This window comes from Petromyzon marinus, chromosome 39, assembly GCF_048934315.1.
Source record: "Petromyzon marinus isolate PM22_M1 ecotype Great Lakes invasive population chromosome 39, UKy_Petmar_22M1.pri1.0, whole genome shotgun sequence".
Taxonomy (NCBI): Eukaryota; Metazoa; Chordata; class Hyperoartia; order Petromyzontiformes; family Petromyzontidae; genus Petromyzon; species Petromyzon marinus.
Genome location: NC_133705.1, coordinates 4532795 through 4557399, shown reverse-complemented (window position 1 = coordinate 4557399; position 24605 = coordinate 4532795). Strand labels below are relative to the sequence as shown.

Below are 24605 nucleotides of genomic sequence, written 5' to 3'. Positions count from 1 at the left end.
AACCACCTAGACTGTTTGGGCTACCAAAGATTCATAAAATCGGCATCCCATTACGACCCATAATTATTGTTTTATTTTATTTGTAAAACAATAATTATAATACAAATATTATTTTATTATATCCCTTCTACGTGACTTTACCGAAAGAACCAAGAAAATGAATCCCTGCAGTCACGAAAGCTTTAAAATCGAAATGTATCGTCATTGTTGTCAGGATCAAGCTGCGTGTGCATCACAGCCATCGCGCACCACCTGGAATTCTGATGACCAGCAGGCGTTAAGATGTTCAAAAACCAAATATAAACCTTGTGCAAGGCATCAAGTTACTACATTAACCACACACAGTTTTTGTGGAAAAACATGCAAACATTATCTGATAATATTTGCATGCTCATTGGTCTTTTAGGTAAATTATATTAATATAATTTTATTGTATTTCTACATACGTGACTTTACTGACTTTACCGAAAAAACCAATGAGTAATTTTATGCAGTCACGAAAGCTTTAATACTTTATTAATATTTGCATAGTCTTTCAAATGCATATATTATTGGATACTGGCAAAAAGGTCCCACGATATAGCTGCTGCTCACCCCCAGCTATAAATTCTCCGTTACGTGTGGCATTGCCTTTGTACTGTTCGCCTTTTAGCGTTCTAGGGTCTGACACTGGTGATACTAGGCCACAAAGAAGGCTGCCTCTGGTGTAGGCCAATCAGTTACAAAGACAATGCATACATTATTATTATTAGAGCATGTTTTGTTTGCATGTTCACCACAAGGACGTGTGGTTTAATGCCTTGCAAAAGGTTTATATTTGTTGCTCGAATATCTTAACGCCTCCTGTTTTATTTCTAGAAAGGTTAAACATCGATTCTTACACACGCATCTGATAGCAATATACACGCGACCAATTATACCCTCTAATGAATGTTAAATTAGTTGGCGACGCTGCCGCTAGGATGGTGGCGGTACACGAGCATAGAAGAACGACCTAATTCTAGATTTGAGGTTTTCGTGACTGCAGGGATCCATGCTCTTTGGCTCTTTCGGTAAAGTCATCACGTAGGTAGAAAATGAAATAAATTAATTCACGACGTTTCGATTGCAACACAAGCAATCATCATCAGGTGGGAAAACCACAGCAAGAAAATACTTCAGCAAAAAAAAGTTATTTCTGTGGTTTTCCCACCTGATGATGATTGCTTGTGTTGCAATCGAAACGACGTAAAATCAATACGTGTGCACTCCTCGTATTGACGTGGAAAGGGAAAAAAAAATCGTTGAATGTTTCCGGGCCCAATGCATTCCCCATCCAGACGAGGGTGCAACAACGGTCGACCCTTCCACGCCTGGCCATCCTGAGCGCGTTGGGTCAGTGGCGCGCCTCGTTCACCGGAAGGGGATGCGTCCCGGTACTCGGTGGCGACGACGAGTTAGGCAGCAAACTCAACGGAAGAGGATTGCCGTTTTAAAAATAAATAAATGCCATTCTCGTCGGGCAATCCCACGGTGTTAACGAATGCAGTCTCCATCTCTTATTATCCGCTCCTGTCTCTATCTCTGCTGGCCTCTCTGTTTTAAACGGCCATGAAGAAGGGCTATTGCCCGAAACGTCGCCGTTGATACAGGGACTCCTCTACTTACGAACGTTCGACTTACTATATTTCAGAGACGTGAACAAAGCTGGTCCGTATGTCCAGTTGCCTGTTCGGACCGAGAGTCGTAAGTTCAACTGCCGTGCAATAGATGGCGGTGGTGGCATCTACATCTGCAGAACAAGAAGAACCAGTGGCATCTACATCTGCAGAACATGAAGAACCAGTGGCATCTACATCTGCAGAACAAGAAGAACCAGTGGCATCTACATCTGCAGAACATGAAGAACCAGTGGCATCTACATCTACAGAACGTGAAGAACCAGTGGCATCTACATCTGCAGAACAAGAAGAACCAGTGGCATCTACATCTGCAGAACGTGAAGAACCAGTGGCATCTACAGAACGTGAAGAACCAGTGGCATCTACATCTGCAGAACGTGAAAAACCAGTGGCATCTACATCTGCAGAACAAGAAGAACCAGTGGCATCTACATCTGCAGAAAGTGAAGAACCAGTGGCATCTACATCTACAGTACAAGAAGAACCAGTGGCATCTGCAGAACGTGAAGAACCAGTGGCACCTACATCTGCAGAACATGAAGAACCAGTGGCATCTACATCAGCAGAACAAGAAGAACCAGTGGCACCTACATCTGCAGAACATGAAGAACCAGCGGTATCTACATCTGCAGAACGTGAAGAACCAGTCGCATCTGCAGAACATGAAGAACCAGTGGCATCTACATCTACAGGGGATTATGCAACTTCCAAAGCCACTCCCCGTGTTTAGTGTACACGCCGTACAACACGTTTAGAATCGACGGGAGTAAAGTTGGACTTACGAACAAATCGACTTACGAACAGACCTCTGGAACCTAACTCATTCGTATGTAGAGGAGTCCCTTTGTAGTTTATTTTCAAGGCCACACACTCACGCACGGTGTGTTGATGTTGACGAGTGGCAGATTGTTTTTACTTCTGTAGTCCAAGTCCCGAAAAGCAACTCAACCTTTTGGCACAGTGGTTCATGTCGGGTCAACTTCATTCGTGGTGTCTACAGGGTCACACTGACGGAGGCTTGGTTGGAAAGAGTGGATTATTAAATAGTTAAAGTTTAAAAAAACTCACGATGTGCATAGCAACAGAAAAAAACTAGTACAGTTCGTATTTGCATACATACGTAAATACAAGGGAAAACTTCCCTCCCTTCGTAAAGTCTGTGACAGCCTTTTGGGGCAAGTGTTGTTAGCGGCACACGAGGGGTGGGTGGTCAGCACCACCCCCAGCCGCCTTTGTCTTCCCAGTGCTGATGTTTAGACACCAGCAGGTAACTCTTTTGAGGCTGAGTCGACCTAGGGGAGGCCCCGGATTGGTTTATATATCCCGCCTGCCGGGTTCGTAGCGCGGAATGCAGCGCTAACCTCTGCGCCACCGCTCCCCACGTGCACGCGTTTGCACACACACCCACGTGTACACCATACACCCACCCACGTGTACATCATACAAAGACAAAGATCCCCCGTATAGCCTAAGATAAAGGGGCAAATGCTGTTAGCGAGCACCTATGAAGGCCGGAACGGTACACGAGGGGGTGGGTGGCCAGCACCACGCCCGACCGCCTTTGTCTCCCTAGTGGCAATGTTTACACACCGCACCAGGTACTCATTTGAGGCTGAGTCGACCTAGGGGAGGCCCGGGACCGGTTCAGTTAATCGTCACTGGTGTTGGCCGTGAGCGGGAATCGAACCCGAATCGCCAGGTTCATAGCGCAGCGCGCTAACCGCTACACTATCGCTCCCCATCATACATACACACACGTGTACATCATACACACACACACGTGTACATCACACACACACACGTGTACATCATACGCACACACATACACACACCCACGTGTACACCATACAGACACTGAACATCAGACACACAATGTACATCATACGCACAGACACTTTATCTCTCTCGCTGTCACACACACACAGAAACACACACACAGACACACACACTTTATCTCTATCGCTGTCACACACACAGACACACACACAGACACTTCATCTCTCTCGCTGTTACACACACACAGACACACACACACAGACACACACACAGACACTTTATCTCTCTCGCTGTCACACACACAGACACACACACACAGACACACACACTTTATCTCTATCGCTGTCACACACACACAGACACACACAGTTTATCTCTCTCGCTGTCACACACACACAGACACTTTATCTCTCTCGCTGTCACACACACAGACACACACAGACACTTTATCTCTCTCGCTGTCACACACACACACAGACACACACACAGACAGTTTATCTCTCTCGCTGTCACACACACACACAGACACACAGACACTTTATCTCTCTCGCTGTCACACACACACAGACACACACACACAGACACACACAATTTATCTCTCTCGCTGTCACACACACACACACAGACAGTTTATCTCTCTCGCTGTCACACACACAGACACACACACAGACACTTTATCTATCTCGCTGTCACACACACACAGACACACACACAGACAGTTTATCTCTCTCGCTGTCACACACACAGACAGTTTATCTCTCTCGCTGTCACACACACACAGACACACACACACTTTATCTCTCTCGCTGTCACACACACACAGACACACACACAGACAGTTTATCTCTCTCGCTGTCACACACACAGACAGTTTATCTCTCTCGCTGTCACACACACACAGACACACACACACTTTATCTCTCTCGCTGTCACACACACGCGCAATGGTAAATAAGTGACGTGACCCCGTACCGGGTCCTACCAGCACTGTCCGGTATCGAGTGGTGACGTGGGGCGTGTGGATCCGTGTCACACGCCAGTGTCTCGACACAAACACACAGCAGTGTCTCGACACAAACTCACAGCAGTGTCTCGACACAAACACACACCCCTACACACCCCTACACACCCACACACACCCCTACACACACCCCTACACACACCCCTACACACACACCCCTACACACCCCTACACACCCACACACACCCCTACACACACACACCCCCACACACACCCCTACCCACACACACCCCTACACACTCACACACACCCACACACACCCCTACCCACACCCCTACACACACACACCCCTACACACACACACCTCTACACACACCCCAACACACCCACACACACCCCTACCCACACCCCTACCCACACACACCCCTACACACACCCCTACACACCCACGCACACCCCTACACACCCACGCACACCCCTACACACAACCTCTCCACGTGTTCACCTCTCCACGTGTTCACCTCTCCACGTGTTCACCCCTCCACGAGATGAACCCCGGAGGAGCGGAGCAGGGGCCACCGCCTCCTTCGCTGAACCTGCAACCCCCCTCGGGTCCCCCCGACTCCCCGGGGTTCCTGGCGCCGGGCTCGCGAGTGGTGAGCATCACCCTGCTGCTCACCACGCTGCTCACCCTCACGCTCACCTTCGCCTTCTTCCAAAGGAGGAGGAGACGGAACCAGAGCCAGGCCCGGGACCGGGACCAAGATCAGAACCGGACGCGGGACCTGGCTCGAGAAGGAGATCAGGACAAGGCCACCTTGGAGCACAACAGAATCCCCGGGCAGGATCAGGAGCGGAATCAACACCGGGACCAGAACCGTGAAGGAGACCAGCAGCAGGCTACATCCGGGGACACGGGATGCGAGTCGAACTTGGAGCAGGCGCGTCACCAGGTCGGACACCAGGCCGGGTGTCAGGAGCGTGCTCAGGAGCGGGGTCAGGACGAGGAGCAGGAGTGGGATTGGGACCCGGCATGTGACTGGGTCTTGCACCAGAACCAGGACAGGGACGGCCACGAGCAGGGCCCCGGGCAGGACACGGGTTGGGGCAGGAGGCAGGAGTGGGATTGGGGCCCGGGATGCGACTGGGACTGGGACCCCGCTGACGACTGGGGGCTGAGCCAGAACCACGGCATGGGGACTCGAACCCGGGGCATGCCGGGACCGGAGGGGTCGGTGAGACGGAGGGGTGGGGGAGGGGCGACGGTGGAGACAGCAGCAGCAGTGGAGACAGAGACAGCAGCACTGCTGGAGACAATGGAGACAATGTCAGAGACAGCAGCAGCAGTGGAGACAGAGACAGCAGCACTGCTGGAGACAATGGAGACAATGTCAGAGACAGTAGCAGCAGTGGAGACAATAGAGACAGTAGCAGCAGTGGAGACAATAGAGACAGTAGCAGCAGTGGAGACAATAGAGACAATGCCAGAGACAGCAGCACTGCTAGAGACAATGGAGACAATGCCAGAGACAGCAGCAGCAGTGGAGACAATGGAGACAATGCCAGAGACAGCAGCAGCAGTGGAAACAATGCCAGAGACAGCAGCACTGCTGGAGACAGCTGCTGCTGCTGCGACCATTCAGGTGACAAACGCCGATGTCTCCGTGAAGGCGGAGCGGGGTCACGGCGAGGTGAAGGCGGTGCGGGCTCACGCTGAGGTGGAGGCGGTGCGGGGTCATGGCGAGGTGGAGGCGGTGCGGGCTCACGCTGAGGTGGAGGCGGTGCGGGGTCACGGCGAGGTGAAGGTGGTGCGGGGTCACGGCGAGGTGGAGGCGGTGCGGGCTCACGCTGAGGTGGAGGCGGTGCGGGGTCACGGCGAGGTGAAGGCGGTGCGGGGTCACGGCGAGGTGAAGGCGGAGCGGGGTCACGGCGAGTTGAAGGCGGTACGGGGTCACGGCGAGGTGGAGGTGGTGCGGGGTCACGGCGAGGTGAAGGCGGAGCGGGGTCACGGCGAGGTGGAGGCGGTACGGGCTCACGCTGAGGTGGAGGCGGTGCGGGGTCATGGCGAGGTGAAGGTGGTGCGGGGTCACGGCGAGGTGGAGGCGGTGGGGGGTCACGGCGAGGTGAAGGCGGAGCGGGGTCACGGCGAGGTGAAGGCGGTGCGGGGTCACGGCGAGGTGGAGGCGGTGCGGGGTCATGGCGAGGTGGAGGCGGAGCGGGGTCACGGCGAGGTGGAGGCGGTGCGGGGTCACGGCGAGGTGGAGGCGGTGCGGGGTCACGGCGAGGTGGAGGCGGAGCGGGGTCACGGCGAGGTGGAGGCGGTACGGGCTCACGCTGAGGTGGAGGCGGTGCGGGGTCACGGCGAGGTGAAGGTGGTGCGGGGTCACGGCGAGGTGGAGGCGGTGCGGGGTCACGGCGAGGTGGAGGCGGTGGGGGGTCACGGCGAGGTGAAGGCGGAGCGGGGTCACGGCGAGGTGAAGGCGGTGCGGGGTCACGGCGAGGTGGAGGCGGTGCGGGGTCACGGCGAGGTGGAGGCGGTGCGGGGTCACGGCGAGGTGAAGGCGGAGCGGGGTCACGGCGAGGTGGAGGCGAATGCTCAACACAGAGCGACGGCGGACTATGGCGAGATGGATCATTGTCGTCGTCATCATCATCAACAGACAGAGGCCGGAAGGTCTCCAACCAACACATCTCCAATAACAAAGACTCCTCATCTGCCTCCTCAACACGATCATCATCATCATCACGCTGACCATGACGGCGATGCCGCGGCTGATGACGGCGGCGGCGGTGGTGATGTAGCTGCTGCTGGCACGACTCGCGAAGCAAGAGGCGACCCTCATCACCCTCATCATCGCGTTGCCGCTCCTGACGAGAATAACGACACGGTCCATGCATCATCATCGTCATCATCGTCGTCATCATCAGCTGTTGTTGCTGATGACGACGACGGTGACTCAGTCACCTCGTCCACGGTCCGGATCACGACTCCGTCGAGCCTTGCCACAACCATCAACCCCGGCGCTCCTGCTGCACATTCTCCCGCTGATGCAGGTGATGATGCTGCTGGTGATGTCGGCGATGGTGGTGACGACGATGACTCCATCGCCTCATCCACGGTCCGGATCGCGACTCCGTCAGGCCTTGTCACAACCATCAACCCCTGCGCTGCTGCTGCTGCTGATCGTTCTCCCGCTGATGATGATGATGATGGCGGTGACGGTGACGACGACGACGCGGTGGCCCTGAGGGCCTGGCGTGCCGCGGGCCGCCCCGACGTGGTGCTGGAGGTGCGGGGCCTCCATCAACCGCTGGGGGCCCACGCGGCCGTGCTGGGCGCCGCCAGCGACTACTTCAGGGCGCGCGCGTCCAGGCGCGTGATCGCTCTCAGGGCCGTGCCGGGACTCGGCCCGGGCACGGCGAGTGCGCTCGTGCGGTGCGCCTACACGGGCCGCGTGCGTCCACAGGTGACTCGTTGATGAGGACGGTGGCGCTGGGAGCGGCAGTGCAGTTAGCGGCTCGCGATACGAACCCGGCCACCTTCATAGGCGCTGCTCGCTAACAGCACTTGCCCCAACAGTCTGTTAAGGCTACACGGGGGATCTTTGTCTTTGTAGACCGTGCTCGCTAACAGCACTTGCCCCAACAGTCTGTTAAGGCTACACGGGGGATCTTTGTCTTTGTAGGCGCTGCTCGCTAACAGCACTTGCCTCAACAGTCTATTAAGGCTACACGGGGGATCTTTGTCTTTGTAGACCGTGCTCGCTAACAGCACTTGCCCCAACAGTCTTTTAAGGCTACACGAGGGGATCTTTGTCTTTGTAGGCGCTGCTCGCTAACAGCACTTGCCACAACAGTCTGTGGAGGCTACACGGGGGATCTTTGTCTTTGTAGGCGCTGCTCGCTAACAGCACTTGCCCCAACAGTCTGTTAAGGCTACACGGGGGATCTTTGTCTTTGTAGGTGCTGCTCGCTAACAGCACTTGCCCCAACAGTCTGTTAAGGCTACACGGGGGATCTTTGTCTTTGTAGGCGCTGCTCGCTAACAGCACGTGCCCCAACAGTCTGTTAAGGCTACACGGGGGATCTTTGTCTTTGTAGGTGCTGCTCGCTAACAGCACTTGCCCCAACAGTCTGTTGAGGCTACACGGGGGTGGGGGGGGCTTTGTCTTTGTGGGGAGCGGTGACGCAGCAACGACCCCCAATTCGATTCCCGCTCACAGCCAACAGCAGTGACGATTATCTGAACCGGTCCTGGGCCTCCCCTAGGTCGACTCAGCCTAACATTTGTACCTGCTGCAGTGCGTAAATATCGCAGCAAGGGAGACAAAGGTGGCCTGGCGTGGCGTTGGCCACCTCTCTCTTGTGCCGTGTCGGCCTTAATAGGTGCTCGCTAACCGCACTTTCCCTAACAGTCTGTTATTTGGATGGTGGTTGTGATGATGGTGGTGATGTTATGAATCTAGTAGCGAACGATGGTGGTCGAGATGTTGGTGGTGTGATTGTGGTGGTGATGCTATGACTGTGGTGGTGGTGATGGTTTAATTGAAGAGCCATAATAACAACACTGACCAAGACGACGATCTGACCCTATCGGACCCCGTCACCCCCCAACCCACCCCACAGGTCGGCCTCGCACCGGCCGACGTTCCGCCCTTCCTGCTGGACGTGATGACGGCCGCTCGCTCGCTGCAGATGCCCGGCGTGGAGCGAGCCGCCCTGGACGCCCTCGGCTCCCGGCTCAACCTGAGCAGCTGCACGCAGCTACTCGCCATCGCCAAGAAGCACTCGCTCTCCCAGCTCAAGGTGTCAGCTCCCCCCCACCCACCCACCTGAGCCCCCACACACCTGAGCCCCCACCCACCCACCTGAGCCCCCACACACCTGAGCTCCCCCCCCACCCACCCACCTGAGCCCCCACCCACCTGAGCTCCCCCCCACCCACCCATCTGAGCCCCCCACCCACCTGAGCCCCCACCCACCCACCTGAGCCCCCCCCCACACACCTGAGCTCCCCCACCCGACCCCCTACATCCACTTGACCCCTACCCCACCCACCAGACCCCCACCCCACCTACACGGCCCCCGCCCACCTGATCCCCCCCACCTACCTGAGCCCCCCCACCCACCTGAGCCCCCAGCCATCCGACCCACCCCCCACCAGCCCGACCCCCCCCCCCACCTGACCCCTCTATGCGGGCGCCACGGTGGCTAGGAGATGTTGACTACCTCGCCTGGTATACAGGAGGTCGTGGGTTCGATCCCGACCCTAACGATGCCTGCTGCTGCTGCTGTATATTTGAAGTTTGCGTCTCTCTCTCATCATCATCACCACAGTGGCTAGGAGATGTTGACTACCTCGCCTGGTGTACAGGAGGTCGTGGGTTCGACCCCGACCCTGACGATGCCTGCTTCTGCTGTATATTTGAAGTTTGCGGCGTTTCTCTCTCTCCCCGTGGTGGACGCGTGGAGTTTTTCTCTGGCTCCTCCGGTTTTTTTCCCTCCAGGTTCACTGAGAATCGACGTCTGCTGCTAAACATTTCCACGCCATTAGACATCGCACGTTAAGAGTATCTTATAGTATTTGACTGCTGCTTTAAATCTCCACACGACAATGATGATGATGATGAGCCACTTTGTTGAGCTGTTAATTATCATTCATGATGGGCAGCTCAGTAGCGGTGCCTTACCTGGTAAGATTAAAACAAAATGTTTAGTTTAAATAAGCAAAGGTTCAGCCCTGCAACACCGGACTCGCGGAAAGGGAACCCCACCGGTTTGTTCCAGGAGCTGTCCACTGCCAAGGCGCCTTGAGCCACGCCACGCCGAGTCGCGTGCGACGTCTTTGTAACGAGGTCACTCGGCGTCCCATTTAGTTCCATTTGGTTCCATTTATTTGGTATAGCCCTGTGAGCAATTCGGCTCTTGAATCGGGACGTGTACCCCCTTCCCACTCCCCAACTAGCGCTAACAGGAGACGGACGGATAAGCGACGGACTGACGGCTGACGAGTCAACGTTTCTCACGGACAAATGTGTCTCGCAAGGTGTTACACAAGGCGCGGCACGCAATGGGGACTCTCCTGGGTGAGGCGAAGGCGTTGAGTGTGTCGGCGTGCGCCAGGCTAATGGCCTCCCGTGTGGGTTGTAGGTCTCTAACTGCGCGCTAATTCATTTTCGCCTCCTTAATTAGCGTCCCGCGAGAGGACGCTGCCAGATGAACAACGCGACTGGAAACTGGGACCTTGGTTGGCCATTGGGTAGGAGGGGGGTGCACGCGCGCACGTGTGCGTGTTCGGTAGTGGGGAGTGGTGGTGCAGTGGTTAGCGCGCTGCGCTATGAACCTGGCGGCCCGGGTTCGATTCCCGCTCACGGCCAACACCGGTGACGATTATCTGAACCGGTCCCGGGCCTCCCCTAGGTCGACTCAGCCTCAAATAAGTACCTGGTGCGATGTGTAAACATCGCCACTAGGGAGACAAAGGCGGCCAAGGGCGTGGTGTTGGCCACCCCACCCACTCGTGTGCCGTAGGCGCTCGCTAACAGCACTTTCCCCTACAGTCTAAGGTTATACGGGGGATCTTGTTCTGTTCGGTAGGGGGCACTGGTGGTGCATCAGCCAGTCATCTCAGTCAGTCGACCCATGGCACCTGGGTCTGTCCCGTGACCTCCTGCCAGCGGGCGTTCGACACGTCACGTGGCCCTAACGTAGCCTGGCACAAGCGCCGTGGTGACGTCACCTCCAATTAGTGGCGATTGGCGGCCGTTGTTCTGTGGTCGGTTGCTGGCGAATCGCATGGAGGGGGATAGGGTTAAAAAACGTGACATTGAGGAATGTGAATAGAATGTAGGCAGGGAAACTTGGTGAGTGTAAATCATAGGAGGAGGTAATGATGGGTGGGACACGTGGTGTGGAGGGTGGTGGAGGATGGGGTAATCGACTTGGAGGTAGTGATGGGTGGGACACGTGGTGTGGAGAGTGGAGGAGGATGGGGTAATCGACTTGGAGGTAGTGATGGGTGAGACGCGTGGTGTGGAGGGTGGTGGAGGGCCGGTTGCCGAGGCAGACGTTGAAGTGGCACCCAGAGATCAGTTACGAGGAGGAAGACCTAAATCCACATTGCACGCCTGTCACGAGAGCACACTGTTGCACAGATGGGTATAATCTGCCAGTAGCGGGGGGTGGGGGGGGGCATAGGGGCAATGCAGCCATTCGTGGGTCATCTAAACGTTGGCGAACATCTAGACCGTGACTCCACGGCGAAGACAGAGTTGACCAGGGCGGCCACGGGGCTTAAACCACGAACATCCACAACAGGCGGCAATCGTGTTACCGCTTGGTGGTACTCTCCCTCCTCCTCCATGCCCTCTCTTCTATCCTCCATCCTCCTCCACCCCCTTCCCCTCTCCTCCACCCTCACTCCTCTTCTATCCTCCTCACTCCTCTTTCCTCTCTCCCTCTCTACCCTTCTTGCCCCCACTCCTCTATCCTCTCTTCCTCCTCTATCCTACCTCCTCGTCTACCCTCTCTCTCCATCCTCCCTCCTATCCACCACAGTGCTATCCTCCCTCACTCACTCCTCCTCTATATGACCTCCTTCTGCCTCCTCTTCAACCCTTCCTCCATCCTTCTCTCGCCTAACCCCCCCCCCCCCCCAATCAGGAGCAGGTGTACAGCTTCATTAGCGAGCACTACCTGGAGGCGCTGCGCGAGCCGAGCCTGTACGGGCGCCTGTCGGCGTGCGAGCGCGACCTGGTGCTGTCTCGCCGCGCCGCCCAGGGCCGCCCCTCGCTCGTCGTGGCCCCGCTCGAGGCGGCCGCCGCGGCCACGGCGGCGGCCCGTGGGGGCAGCCGCGCGGGCAGCCGTGGGGGCAGTCGCCCGCAGAGCCCCGTGCCCAGCGATGCGTCCTCGGCGTCGTCGTCGCTGACGACGGCTGAGGATGGGGACGAGGATGAGGATGAGGAGGGGGAGGAGGGTGCGAGGTGGATGTACGCCTACAACGAGGTGAGGGGGTGACATGGCCGGTGTGCCGTCTGTCCGTCCTTCCGTCCGTCCGTCCGTCCGTCCGTCGTCCGTCCGTATACCATGTGTACATCCATACCTATCGGACCTTCTTGCCAGAAAGGGTAAAACCTAGAATTATTTTTCATCATCATGCTTGACACTATTTGGTGTTTGAACATCTTGAAACCTGTTTTATTTCTAGAAAGGGTCAAACTTATTACAAGAACATCCAGCCATCAGTCTGTGTCCATCCGTCCCTGTCCCATTGCGTATTCCTCCATCTTGGTCGTCTGGCTGTTTTGTCCGCATCTCCACAGTCTGCAAGTCTGTATGCCCTCCATGTAACTGTCTTGCCTATCTACCTATTGGCATGCCTATGTCTGTCAATTTGTCTGCTTGTGTTTTGGCCAAACCCCATTTGGCAGAGCCTGGAGACTAAATCCTTACCCTCGGGGTTCCTCCAGAAACAGAAAAAAGCCACTGCGAGTGGACACGTGGAATGTCCGAACACTCACTGTGGAGGAGAAGCTGCCACTCCTCTGTCTGGAGCTGGACCGGTACCACCTGGATCTCTTTGGTATTGAGGAGTTCCGGTGGACTGGATCTGGCTCTGGTCACCATGAGGGGTGGACAGTCCTCTACTCGGGGCAGGAGACTGCCAAACAACAGGGAGTGGCTCTTCTTCTGAACAAAAGAATGAAGGGCGCTTAGGAGCATGGTGGTGATGTGTGGGAAGCTGTAAGCCCCAGGCTACTGTGGGCTCACCTTCCCATCAACCAGAGGCGAGGAGTGGTGGTGTTGGTTACTTATGCTCCCACTGACGATGAACATCAGTGCAGGGATGCAGGCAAGGCCAATGAGTCAGATGTCTTCTTAGACCTCCTGTCACAGGTGCTTGCTAAAGTGGCCCCTCGGGATAGAGTCATCCTGTTAGATGCCTTTAATGCCCGAGTGGAAGGCATGGACCAGATCAGCTCAATAACAATGGTAGGAAGCGGCTAGACTTTTGTGGAACCCATGGGCTTTTGTGGAACCCAGCGGATGCCATGTCCTTGATACCAGAACCTACCATGGAGCTAATCTGTCCACTGACCATCGGCTTGTGATCTGTAAGATGCGCCTGCCAATCTTCCACTCCAATGGTGGGTGTACATCTAGGATCCCATTCAAACCCACAGTGGCCTTGGCTCAGCTAGCTGATGAAAGTTGCAAGCGAGAATTTCATCATCGCTTGCAGCTGGGGTTGGCATCGTCTCCCTCTCTTCCTGATGCCGAAGGGAAATGGGCGAGGTTAAGGACTGTGGCTCATGCAGCTGCAATGGCTGGTTTGGGCACACGGTCCAAACCTCACTCGAGACCCTGGGTGACAGAGGAGGTGTTCAGGCTGGCTGAGAAAAAGTGACATGCACACTCCCACCGTCTACAGCATCCCATGCCGGAGAATAAGGACGTTTACCACAGCCTTTGCTCAGATGTTGGGAGAGCCGTGCGGCTCTGCAAAGATGGGTGGTGTTCGTGGGTTGCTAAGGAGATGGAATCTGCCTCAGTGGCCCGCGATCATAAATCACTCTTTAATTCTATCAAAAACGTAACTGCCAGCGCCATACCTATCACCATCATTGGGGGAAAAAACGGTGATCCAATCTCTGACCCCCAGGAACAGGTTTGCAGATTTGCTGGGCATTTCTGTGAGGTCTTGAGGGAGGTGAAATCACTCAGCCTGGAACACATCATGGGGCAAAGTGGGTATGATCCTGCTGAGGCTGCCGTGCCTCAAATATTGGAAGAGTAGTCACCTCCTGTGAGTGGCTGGCTGAAGTACCATCTGTTGAGGAAGTACGGAAGGCAAAGTCTGAGACCAGGAACAGTCGCCGGGCAGAGATGATCTTCCAAGTGAAATGCTGAGGGAGGTTGGCGTTTGTGTGCAGACTGCCCTATATGACATAATAACAGTCTGGACCAATCGATGGGTTCTGCAGGATTGGAAGGATGCCCTGGTGGTCCCCCTCTTTAAGAAGGGGGACCACCAGGGCATCACACAGACTGTAACAACTGCAGAGGGATCTCCCTCCTCAGTGTGGCAGGAAAGGTCTTGGCAAGGATTGTTCAACATCTCCTTGCCAGGCATGCTGGGGAGAGGCTTGCGGAGCCCCAATGTGATTTCAGGCCAGGGCGGTCCTGCACAGATGCCATGTTTTCTGTCTGATACAGCAGAGGTGTAGGGAATTCCAACAAGATCTACATCTCTGATTGTTGATGATACAATCAACAGGGCTCTGGGCTGTTCTTCGTGCCTTTGGAGTCCCTGTCTCTCTGCTCACCATCATTAAGGACCTTCATGATGGCGGGCAGGCCCCGGTAAAACTACGTAGCCGGGAGTCGGAGCCATTCCCTGTTCACCTTTGGGACCGACAGGGATGTCCTCTGGCTCCCACATTATTTGACATCTTTTTGATCACGTAGTTCGGGAAGCTTTCTATCACTGTACTGGAGGACTCTCCATTGGTGGGGCTGTTGGTAAGTGGGGCCTTACCAACAGCCTCACCAAAACTAAGCACCTGCCTGGGTATTTTGTACTATCAAACACTCCACCAACAGAACTCCCCATTTTTGATGGGGCAGTTGTGGAGAGAGTGGAGAATTTTCCATACCTGGGCAGTGTGCTTATGACCAGATCCGGTTTGACAGCAGAGGTCTCACTCCAGATCAGTTGAGCGGCATTATGTTTTCATCGGCTGTATAAACCTGTGTAGAAGCTATCTGGTCTGTTGCTCTACATGAAGCTTCGGGTCTTCTCGGCCATGGTAATGCCCTCCATTCACTCTGCTTGCGAAACGTGGACCCCCTTAATGGAACATCTTCACCAGTTAGAAACATTTAGCCTGACTTCCCTATGATCCATCCTGGGTTTAACCAGGCTAGATTGTGTGAGGAGCTCACAAATCCTCGAAAGATCTGGACAAAGTCCCATCGGTGAGCTCCTCCGGCAGGCAAGGCTGCGTTGGCTATGTCTTGTAACCCACATGCCCAGCCACTGCATGCCTAAAGAGCTTTCTGTTAGGCCGGATAGTGGGGTCTAACCGGGCGTGTTACGGGCTAGAGAAGAGATGGAGTGATGTGGTACAAGAGGATGTGGACCTGAGTGGACTTGCTGATGACTGGTACCAGTGGTGTCAAGATTGGCCTTTGTGGAGGAGACTTGTGAAGGACGCTACTGGGCAGTTTGAGGCAGTTGCCCTCCAGCAACTACAGAGGACAGAGGATCGTCGCTCACAACAACGAGCGGAGCGCCGGGTGGCTAAAACACAGCAAGTTGGCACAGTAGGGGGCACAGGTGGTGCATCGGGCCAGTCATCTCAGTTGACCCATGGCTCCTGGGTCTGCCCCGTGACCTGCCAGCGGGCATTCCACACTTCACACGACCTTAAAGTGCACTTAGCCTGGCACAAGCGCCATGGTGATGTCACCTCCACTTAGTGGCGAATGGCGGTTGTTGTGTTTTACCTGTCTGTCTGCCTTCCAGTCAAGTCTGTCTGCCTCTCCACGTAACTGTGTGCCTGTCCGTAAATCTGCCTGTTTGTTTGCCTGCCTCTCGGTCTATCAACCTTGTATACTTCTCCATGCGTCTGTCAATCGTTTCGTCAATGTGCCCGCCTGTCCATCTGTCTGCCTGGCTGGCCGCGTGCCTGTTTGTCCGTGTTCCACACCAAACACACGCCCTCATGCCCTTCCCGTTCCGCCAGGAGGAGGCAGCATGGGTGCCGCTGTCTCCACTGCCGCGCCACGTGAACCTGAGCGGCTGCGCTCTCTGCGTTTTCTACAACTACCTCATCGTGGCCGGCGGGGTCACCCGGCCCGGCAAGGGTGCCAACGCCGCCACCCCCACGCAGCCGAACACCGCCGCCGCCAACGCCACTGGCACAGGGGGCGCGCAGCGGGGCTCCGTCGCCACCGCCGCCGCCGTGCCCCGCGCGAGCGACGCGGGCCACGGCACCGGCAGGCACCACCGCACCAGCAGCAGCAACTCCACCGCCAGCGACAACTCAACCGGCAAAAACAACGACAGCAGCAACAGCAGCGCCGGTCCACCGGCGCAGCCCTCCACCGCCCGCAGCACCACCGGCAATGCCGCCGCCGCCGCTGCCGGAACTCCATCGGCGCAGGTGTGGAGCTACAACCCGAGCACCGGCGTGTGGGCGCCGCTGCCCCCGATGCAGCAGGCGCGGGCGCAGCTGCGGCTGGTGGCGTGCGACGGCGCCCTGTTTGCCGTGGGCGGCGAGTGCCTGCTGAGCGTCGAGCGCTACGACCCGCGGGCGGGCCGCTGGCGCCCGGTCGCGCCGCTGCCGCGCGGCCGCTTCGCGGTGGCGCATGAGGCGGCCGAAAGCGGCGGCGAGCTGTACGTGTCGGGCGGCTCGCTCTTCCGCCGCCTGCTGCGCTACTCGCCGCGGCACGACGCCTGGAGCGAGTGCCCAACGGCGCCTGGCAGGCGCCGCTCCGCCGACATGGTCAGCGTGGGGAGGTGGCTGCTGCGGTTTGAGAGCGAAAGGGCAGCCGCCGGTTCCGCCGCCAGTGCCGCGTCTGGTGGCGGAAGCGTTGCGTGCGGCGCTGCTGCGGCTGCTCGTGCTGGTGCTGCTGCCGGCGTTACGGCCGACAACAGCGGCAGCGGCGAAGCGGCGCAGGTTGTCACCGTCCAGCGCTACAACACGCACGCCAAGACGTGGTCCACGTTTGGGACACTGGGCGACCCGCGCGCCATCCTGCACGCCGGTTCCGGATTTGCCGGCGAGACGGCGTCACCGGCGGAGGCGCCGGAGCCCGGCGAGCGGCCGACGCGGTCGCTGGTGCCGCCGTTCCGTTGCGCCGCGCTGGATGAGGAGGTGTTCTGCGTGAGCCGCTCCTGCGCCATGCGATTCGACGCCGGCGACGAGGGCCACCTGAAAGCGGTGCCGACGTGGGGGGGCAACAGCGCCGGCGGAGCGAGAGACAGGGCGGCCGCAGCGGCGCAGCCGGACCCGGCGCTCGCCGCCACCTTCGCCGTGCGGGCCCTGGGGCCGGTGCCGTGCGGACGAGGCCTGCCCGTGCCGTTTATCTTGTGCTTGCCCGAGCACATCTTCGGCGGCGGTGGCGCCGGCAGTGGCCATCGGGAGACGTAGGGAGCAGTGCCGCGCTGGCAACCGTCGCTCCGTTTGCTCTGGGCGACGCTCCTCCTCCTCCTTCTCCGCCTTTCCGGTCATCGTTGTCGTGACCGCAATGTCGGCTGCCGTCACCCACCGGGTGGTGTCCTTCACGAGCCGAGTTGGCGCAGAGAGGCCGCGACTCATTACAGCTGACAGGAGCGGCTGGGCGCGAGTCCGCTCGAACCAACGTACCACACCACCACCACCATCCCATCTCTTCTCCAGCCTGTGCCGTGGCCTACCCGTGCTGTGCCCATTTAACCCCCCCCCCCACCCCACCACTCTGTGGACAAAGCAAAGCTGCTTGGCCACGGAAGGAAGGCCGGCCTTGCGGGTCACGTGACCCAGCCACACCAGGCCCGGTAAATCCGTTGCCTTCTGTGCTCGTCTACAAAAACGGCTCTGAAACATCAACACGTGCCAGTGTTCAACTTAGACCCGTGCGGGTCACTGCCACGGTACGTTTGATCCCGCAGCTTTCGCTGGGGGTTTGGCATGTGACCTCCAAGAGCGGCCTCTGGCTTCTGGCTCGAGGTCTTCCCATTGGTCGCTGACCTCTGGGTGCCACTCCCAAACACCTGGCATGGTCAGCTGACCTCCTCCGCCCTGCACACGTGCCCCACCCATCCAGAGACTGCTCCTTACATTTTGCTGATTACACATACTGCACACTCTGTTCTCCCGTAACGCGTTATAGTTTTCATAATGCCAAGTGGATAGAACGCAATGAATGTATGAGGGAACACACTCTGTGTTTAAATAATGACGATGCGAATTGGATGTAACGCGATTGAGCGAACGGAACTACGTCACGCGAGTAGGAACGAGCGGTCGTACGGCTGCCTCGGCGTAGGATCATCATCGCACAAGGCGGGATGCTGCTGGATGCTTCTAGATGCAACCCTGCACTCGGTTTTTGTTTGGCCTGCATACGCATCTCACGTGTTGTCGCGGACTGCGCTTTAGCATATATCATCATTCATTACAATGTGATTTTTCTTCAGGAACACAACTACTATCACCATGTTGCAGGTGAACAGACTCTGCATTACGCTTTCCTGCCACGTCATATGCAACACTTCCAAGTTGCTCAACCCCTTATCCTCCGTCCTCCGTGCATGCCCTCCCCATCCCAAACCTCCTCCTTCTCATAATAGTTTTTTTTTTGGGTTAGATCACATAAATATAAATGTGTCGTTAAATCCACCACCGGAACAGCAACACACGCTTATACACAACAACAACAACACAAGCTTATACACAACAACAACACAAGCTGATACACAACAACGACCACACAAAAGTGTTTGCTCGTATTGGATCGCTTTTTTCATGAGAGTTATCGTGCCACGCGGCACTGCTGTCAGACGAGATGATGGGCAAAGCCTTTTTTTTACCATTCGTCCATGAAAGCGTTCAAAATAAGAGTAATGATGATAAAAGAGGAAAGGGGCGAAGGCATTTGGCCTGGTGGAATGTAGGCGATGTTTGTAATGGGGCATTAGAGAGGTCCGGGGTTTTTTGAAAACAAAAAATACTTTTGCCTTTACGAATAGAATGTCGCCTTGAGCGCCAAATTGATGCTGATGCAGTGCCGCTGCTGCCGCTGCTGCTGCTCGCTCAACGTCTGTGCAACCCATACTTGACCGCACCTCGTTGGGCACAACACAATCCTCCCATCACCACCACCGCCTCCACCGCCTCCACCCCCCACCACCTCTACCCCTCCAAGGCCCTTTGCCAACCGAGGCTTCTTTCTGCTTGGCTGAAGATTTTGTTTGATCAAAGGGCCCCTTTTTGGTCGGCCAAAAACTGCCCTCTGCATGGCTTACAGCAGCAGTGTTCTTCATTGCAAGGGCCCCCGCGGGGCCACTGGCGGCCCCTGATGGCCTTTTAATGTGGCCCTTGACGGTGCATCATCAAGAGGGCCGGTGGCTCGTGGCTGGCTACCAGTGGAGTGGCCCTGCAATGTTGCCATCTCATGTCATTGCTGGCGGAATGTAGGCCTCGACTAGAGGGAGCCCCAAGAGCGAGAAGGCGCTTGGCCTACTCTTCCACGCTTTGCAAGGCCCCGGTGGGGCTCACGGGCGGCCCTCCAGTGGCCTTTGAGTGTGGCTCATGATGGTGCGGCCCCCTCAAAAATACACAAATAGTGAAAACACCCCCCCCCCCTTCCCCCATCATCAACATGCTTCTTCTTTCGTATGGATTAATAGCACCAGATTAAAGACGTCATTTTAGATGTTATCGAGACAGAAGCAGCGGCGGCGGCGGGAAAGTGTTCACGATGCAGGTCGATGGTTTGGGATTCATGGCCGCATCACTTGCAGGCCGCCGAATCTTTCATGGCGCTGTTTATGGCATCAGGTCGCCGCATCAGCCACATGGCCCGGTCCTGATTCGGTTGATGATCGAGCATTGTCAAACCCCAATGGTCTTTTAAATATGTGGTGGCGACCCTCACACTGATAATGTTTTATCAACGAAAGTACCCCCCATAAGCCAGTAAAGAATCTTGGCCTACAGCTTTCTCCCATCACCAAAACGGCCTCTGCTTAATCCCATCGTTTGAAATTTGCATCGCTTCGGCCCCAATGCACTGGCACACGATCCTCAACTAGGCCTAAATCCTGAGGCGCATGCAGTTGTGAGGCCTTCTATTTGGCCTAAGAGAAACGCTAAGGCCTGGTACACGTGAATACAAACTGCTGCGGTATTTCACTGATTGGCAACTGGTATCACCTGGGCCTGAAGTGCCCAAGGCTTAGCCTGAATAATCTTCAATCTCGATAGATTTGTTTACTTGGCCTACAGATTTCAGGGCAGAGATAGAAGGCTCTCTTGCACGGCCCACATTGTTCCAGCTTACCCCAAACGAGCCTTCTCAATATATGAAGGTCATGGGATTGGCAAGAAGGGCACATTCTTTCCTAAAAGGTGTTTGTTAGGCCTAAATAACCGGCATCTCATTCTGAATCTCTCCTCCTCAGCCTAGCGATAGCAAACACATTGCATGGGCCTACATTTGCTTTTTTTTTCCCGGCTTGGCCTAAGAGCTCGTCTGCTTGATTCAAGGGTTATCATTCCAGCCCTGGTGGCCATTTGCATGGCCCCAGAAGTCTTGTGCCAGGCTTAAAGTGCACTACACGTGGCCCCACGGGCCCAACTTGCTCATCCTCAGAAGCCGAGCTTTTGCCTTGAGGCCCTCCTGACGGACTTGCAACGTCTCCTCCACACTCTTTGCTCTCTGCACATAGCAGGCCATTCTGCTCGGAGCTGTTTGGTAAAAGACGAGGGGGGAGCTCGCTAAAGAGTGCTATATCGTTTGCAAAGCCATGAAATGCTATTTTTTTGTACAGAGTTGTTTTGAAACGCGTAGACACTAAACAGAAAGCTATTTTGAGATTGTGCGGTATGGTTCGGGCGCGCGCGGCTAGATTTGTACTGAGAAGCCAAGAATGCGATGAACAGAGTGCACTTTGAGCGGCCGCGTAGACTCCAACTTTACTCCTGTCGATTCCAAACATGTTGTACGGTGTGCACCCTAAACACGGGTAATGGCTTCAAAAGTTGTAACATCTCCTGTAGATGTAGATGCCACTGGTTCTTGATGTTTTGCAGATGTAGATGCCACCGGTTCTTCACGTGGCATCTACATCTGCAGAACATCAAGACATATGGACAGGTTTGTTCGTATCTCTGAAAGTTTGTAATTCGAACGATCATAAGTAGAGGAGTCCTTGTATAAACAAACCTGTGGCGGGCCGTACGGTAGTGGGAGCAGCCTCGGTTTCACTCAGGGGGTGTCCGCTCTCCAGCGATCATTTGCACGCAACTGCATCGCGACTGGTTGCACGCAACTGCATCGCGCCCAGTTGCACGCAACTGCATTGCGACCGGTTGCACGCAACTTAATCGCGATTGATTGCACGCAACTGCAACGCGACCATTTACATGCAACTGCATCGCGATCGGTTGCATGTGACTGCATCGCGACTGGTTGCACGCACACGCGAATGCATCACAACCAGTTTCACGCAGCGGCATTGCTGTTGTAGACGTCGCTGCAACCGGTTGCTTAAAATGCGGACAGGCTTTATTTACTTTTCCAGTGACGATTTCCACAGCCATTTGATTTCTCTGGTGCTTGAATCATAATTTCAACTCTCGAAGAGAGAGAGAGGTGGACCGACTCGGAGGCACGAGGAGGCCACACAGACGAGTGGGGAAAGAGGCAGCGGGCGCCAGTGGCACTTTGCAGATGTGTCGTAATGCAAACGCATCATAATGCGTTGACGATGCTGAATGAATGACCCCTTGAATGACCGATCCCTCGCACGGCGACGTTTAGTGCCAGGCGATTCGGGACGGACCATGCGTCTCGAAATCCTAAAACTCTGATCGCACTGAAGCCCCCGTCGCGCACAATGGGGAATTGACGATTCCCATCAACCACAATTCCACGCGCGCCCTGACCCCATTAATAATCGCAGTTGTGTGAACTCTGCAAACCTCGTGAAACGGGAAATGATTCATAATAGCGTGTATTTGAGTTTCATAAAGTCAGAATCTCATACAGAAATCAGTTTCTGGATTCCAACATTCCAACACCGCTGTGGTCCTGCTATGAATAAAAAAAGCAGCGATATACTTCGATTTTTGGAAACCAAACAAAATCAATAATCAAAGACTCGTGATTACAAAATCCTGCGACGAATTGCTTAACGATGGGCCTCCATAGAGCCCATTGTGTTCGCTTACCGACCTCTGTTGTAGGTACAATAAATATGAATTAACCGCGTTTATTTTAATGTTACGTTTTAATATCCATTGTTTAAATATTATGAAGTACGTTTTTTGGGCAAATGGGTGGGTAATTCGATGCTATCGGAACGAATTAAGCCTTTAACGTACATTGCCTGTAGTCGCTTAACTGCCAAATTCGCTCAACGACCGGTTTCATGGAACCAATTCCCGTCGTTGAGAGAGAGGAGGAGGGCTTCTACTGTCGATCAATCCAAGAGCCGTTGACGATGACCAATTCTGGTTTGGAATTGCAATTCCCGAGTGCGATCCTGAACTTTGCACTTTGCTTCTCAGCGCATCACCGGTTGGACTCACCACTGGGAGAGCCCCCCACGTCCAGCGCTCGGCCGACTGTCAGACTGACAGGTCGGAGATTCGGCAGAGCGCGAGTGATTTTTGCCACTGCGTGTCGGAGACTTGGTATCTGCGTGTTGGAGATTTGGCACTGTGTTAAAGATTTGGTACCACGTCTTGATATTTGGCACTGCGTCTTGATATTTGGCACTGCGTCTTGAGATTTGGCAACGTGTCTTGAGATTTGAAACCAAGTCTTGAGATTTGAAACCAAGTCTTCATATTTGGCATCGGGTTTTGGGGATTTGGCACCACGTCTTGATATTTGGTACCGCGTGTTGGAGATTTGGCACCACGTCTTGATATTTGGTACCGCGTGTTGGAGATTTGGCACCGGGTCTTGATATTTGGTACCGCGTCTTGAGATTTGGCAACGTGTCTTGAGATTTGAAACCAAGTCTTCATATTTGGCACCACATCTTGATATTTGGCACTGCGTGTTGGAGATTCGGCACCGCATCTTGAAATGTGGCACCACATCTTGAGATTTGGCACTGTGTGTTGGAGATTTGGCACTACGTCTTGAGATTTGGCACTGCGTGTTGGAGATTTGGCACCGCATCTTGATATTTGGCACTCCGTGTTGGAGATTCGGCCCCACATCTTGAAATGTGGCACCACACCTTGAGATTTGGCACCGGGTGTTGGAGACTTGGCACCACGTCTTGAGATTCGTCACCGTGTCTTGAGATTTGGCACACCGCGTCTTCACTGAGCGACGAGATGGGGACGAGATGTGTGCAAAAGTGTCGAGACCTCGCACGGGACGTCGAGATCACGGTGGGGGGGGGGGGGGGACGTCCCTTTCCCTGGCCGAGGTTCCGGTAGCACCTCCAACAACCTTGGGAGTGAAACCCGGACGCGAGCAACCGAGCCCACCTTGAATGAGAAAACACGGCCCTTGTTGCCAGGTGGGACATATTCCCCTCTAGTGCGGCTAGGATGTTGGGGGTGAGGGATAAATGATGGTTTGCCAGCTGTGAGCGAAGTGGTTAGGCCTCGTGCGGTGGTGGGGTGTGTAAAGTGACGTCACAGGCTGTGTGAAGTCACGCGCTGTGTGAAGTAAAGTCACGGGACGTGTGAAGTGACGTCACGGGTCGTGTGAAGTGAAGTCACAGGCTGTGAAGTAAAATCACGGGCTGTCTAAAGTCACAGGCTGTGTGAAGTGAAGTCACGTGCTGTGTGAAGTCACGTGACGTGTGAAGTGAAGTCACGTGCTGTGTGAAGTGAAGTCACAGGCTGTGTGAAGTGACGTCACGGGTCGTGTAAAGTAAAGTCACAGGCTGTGTGAAGTCACGGGCTGTGTGAAGTGACGTCACAGGCTGTGTGAAGTGAAGTCACGGGCTGTGTGAAGTGACGTCATGTGCTGTGTGAAGTGAAGTCACGAGATGTGTGAAGTGAAGTCACGGGCTAATGTAGTGACGTCACGGGCTGTGTGATGTGCCGTCACCGGCTATGTAGTGACGTCACGGGCTGTGTGAAGTGAAGTCATGGGCTGTGTGAAGTGAAGTCACGGGCTGTGTAGTGACCTCACGGGCTGTGTGAAGTGACGTCACGGGCTGTGTAGTGACGTCACGGGCTGTGTGAAGTGAAGTCACGGGCTGTGTAGTGACGTCACGGGCTGTGTGAAGTGAAGTAACGGGCTGTGTGAAGTGAAGTCACGGGCTGTGTGAAGTGAAGTCACGTGCTGTGTGAAGTGACGTCACGGGCTGTGTGAAGTGACGTCACAGGCTGTGTGAAGTGACGTCACAGGCTGTGTGAAGTGAAGTCACGTGTGAAGTGAAGTCACGTGCTGTGTGAAGTGAAGTCACGTGCTGTGTGAAGTGAAGTCACGTGACGTGAATTGAAGTCACGTGCTGTGTGAAG

At 55.2% G+C, this 24605-nt stretch overlaps 1 protein-coding gene across 1 annotated transcript in view; it reads left to right on the top strand.

Annotated features, from left to right (window-relative positions):
- LOC116950558 (uncharacterized) overlaps positions 1-23891 on the top strand; it is a 35103-nt gene extending 11212 nt beyond the window's left edge. Inside the window, exons 3-6 of the mRNA XM_032968437.2 lie at positions 5120-7865; positions 9025-9204; positions 12061-12402; positions 16146-23891. Of these exons, the coding sequence (XP_032824328.2) occupies positions 5592-7865; positions 9025-9204; positions 12061-12402; positions 16146-17555 (4206 nt within the window). The 5' untranslated portion in view covers positions 5120-5591 and the 3' untranslated portion in view covers positions 17556-23891. The remainder of the gene's footprint in view (positions 1-5119; positions 7866-9024; positions 9205-12060; positions 12403-16145) is intronic.
- Positions 23892-24605: the final 714 nt, after the last annotated feature.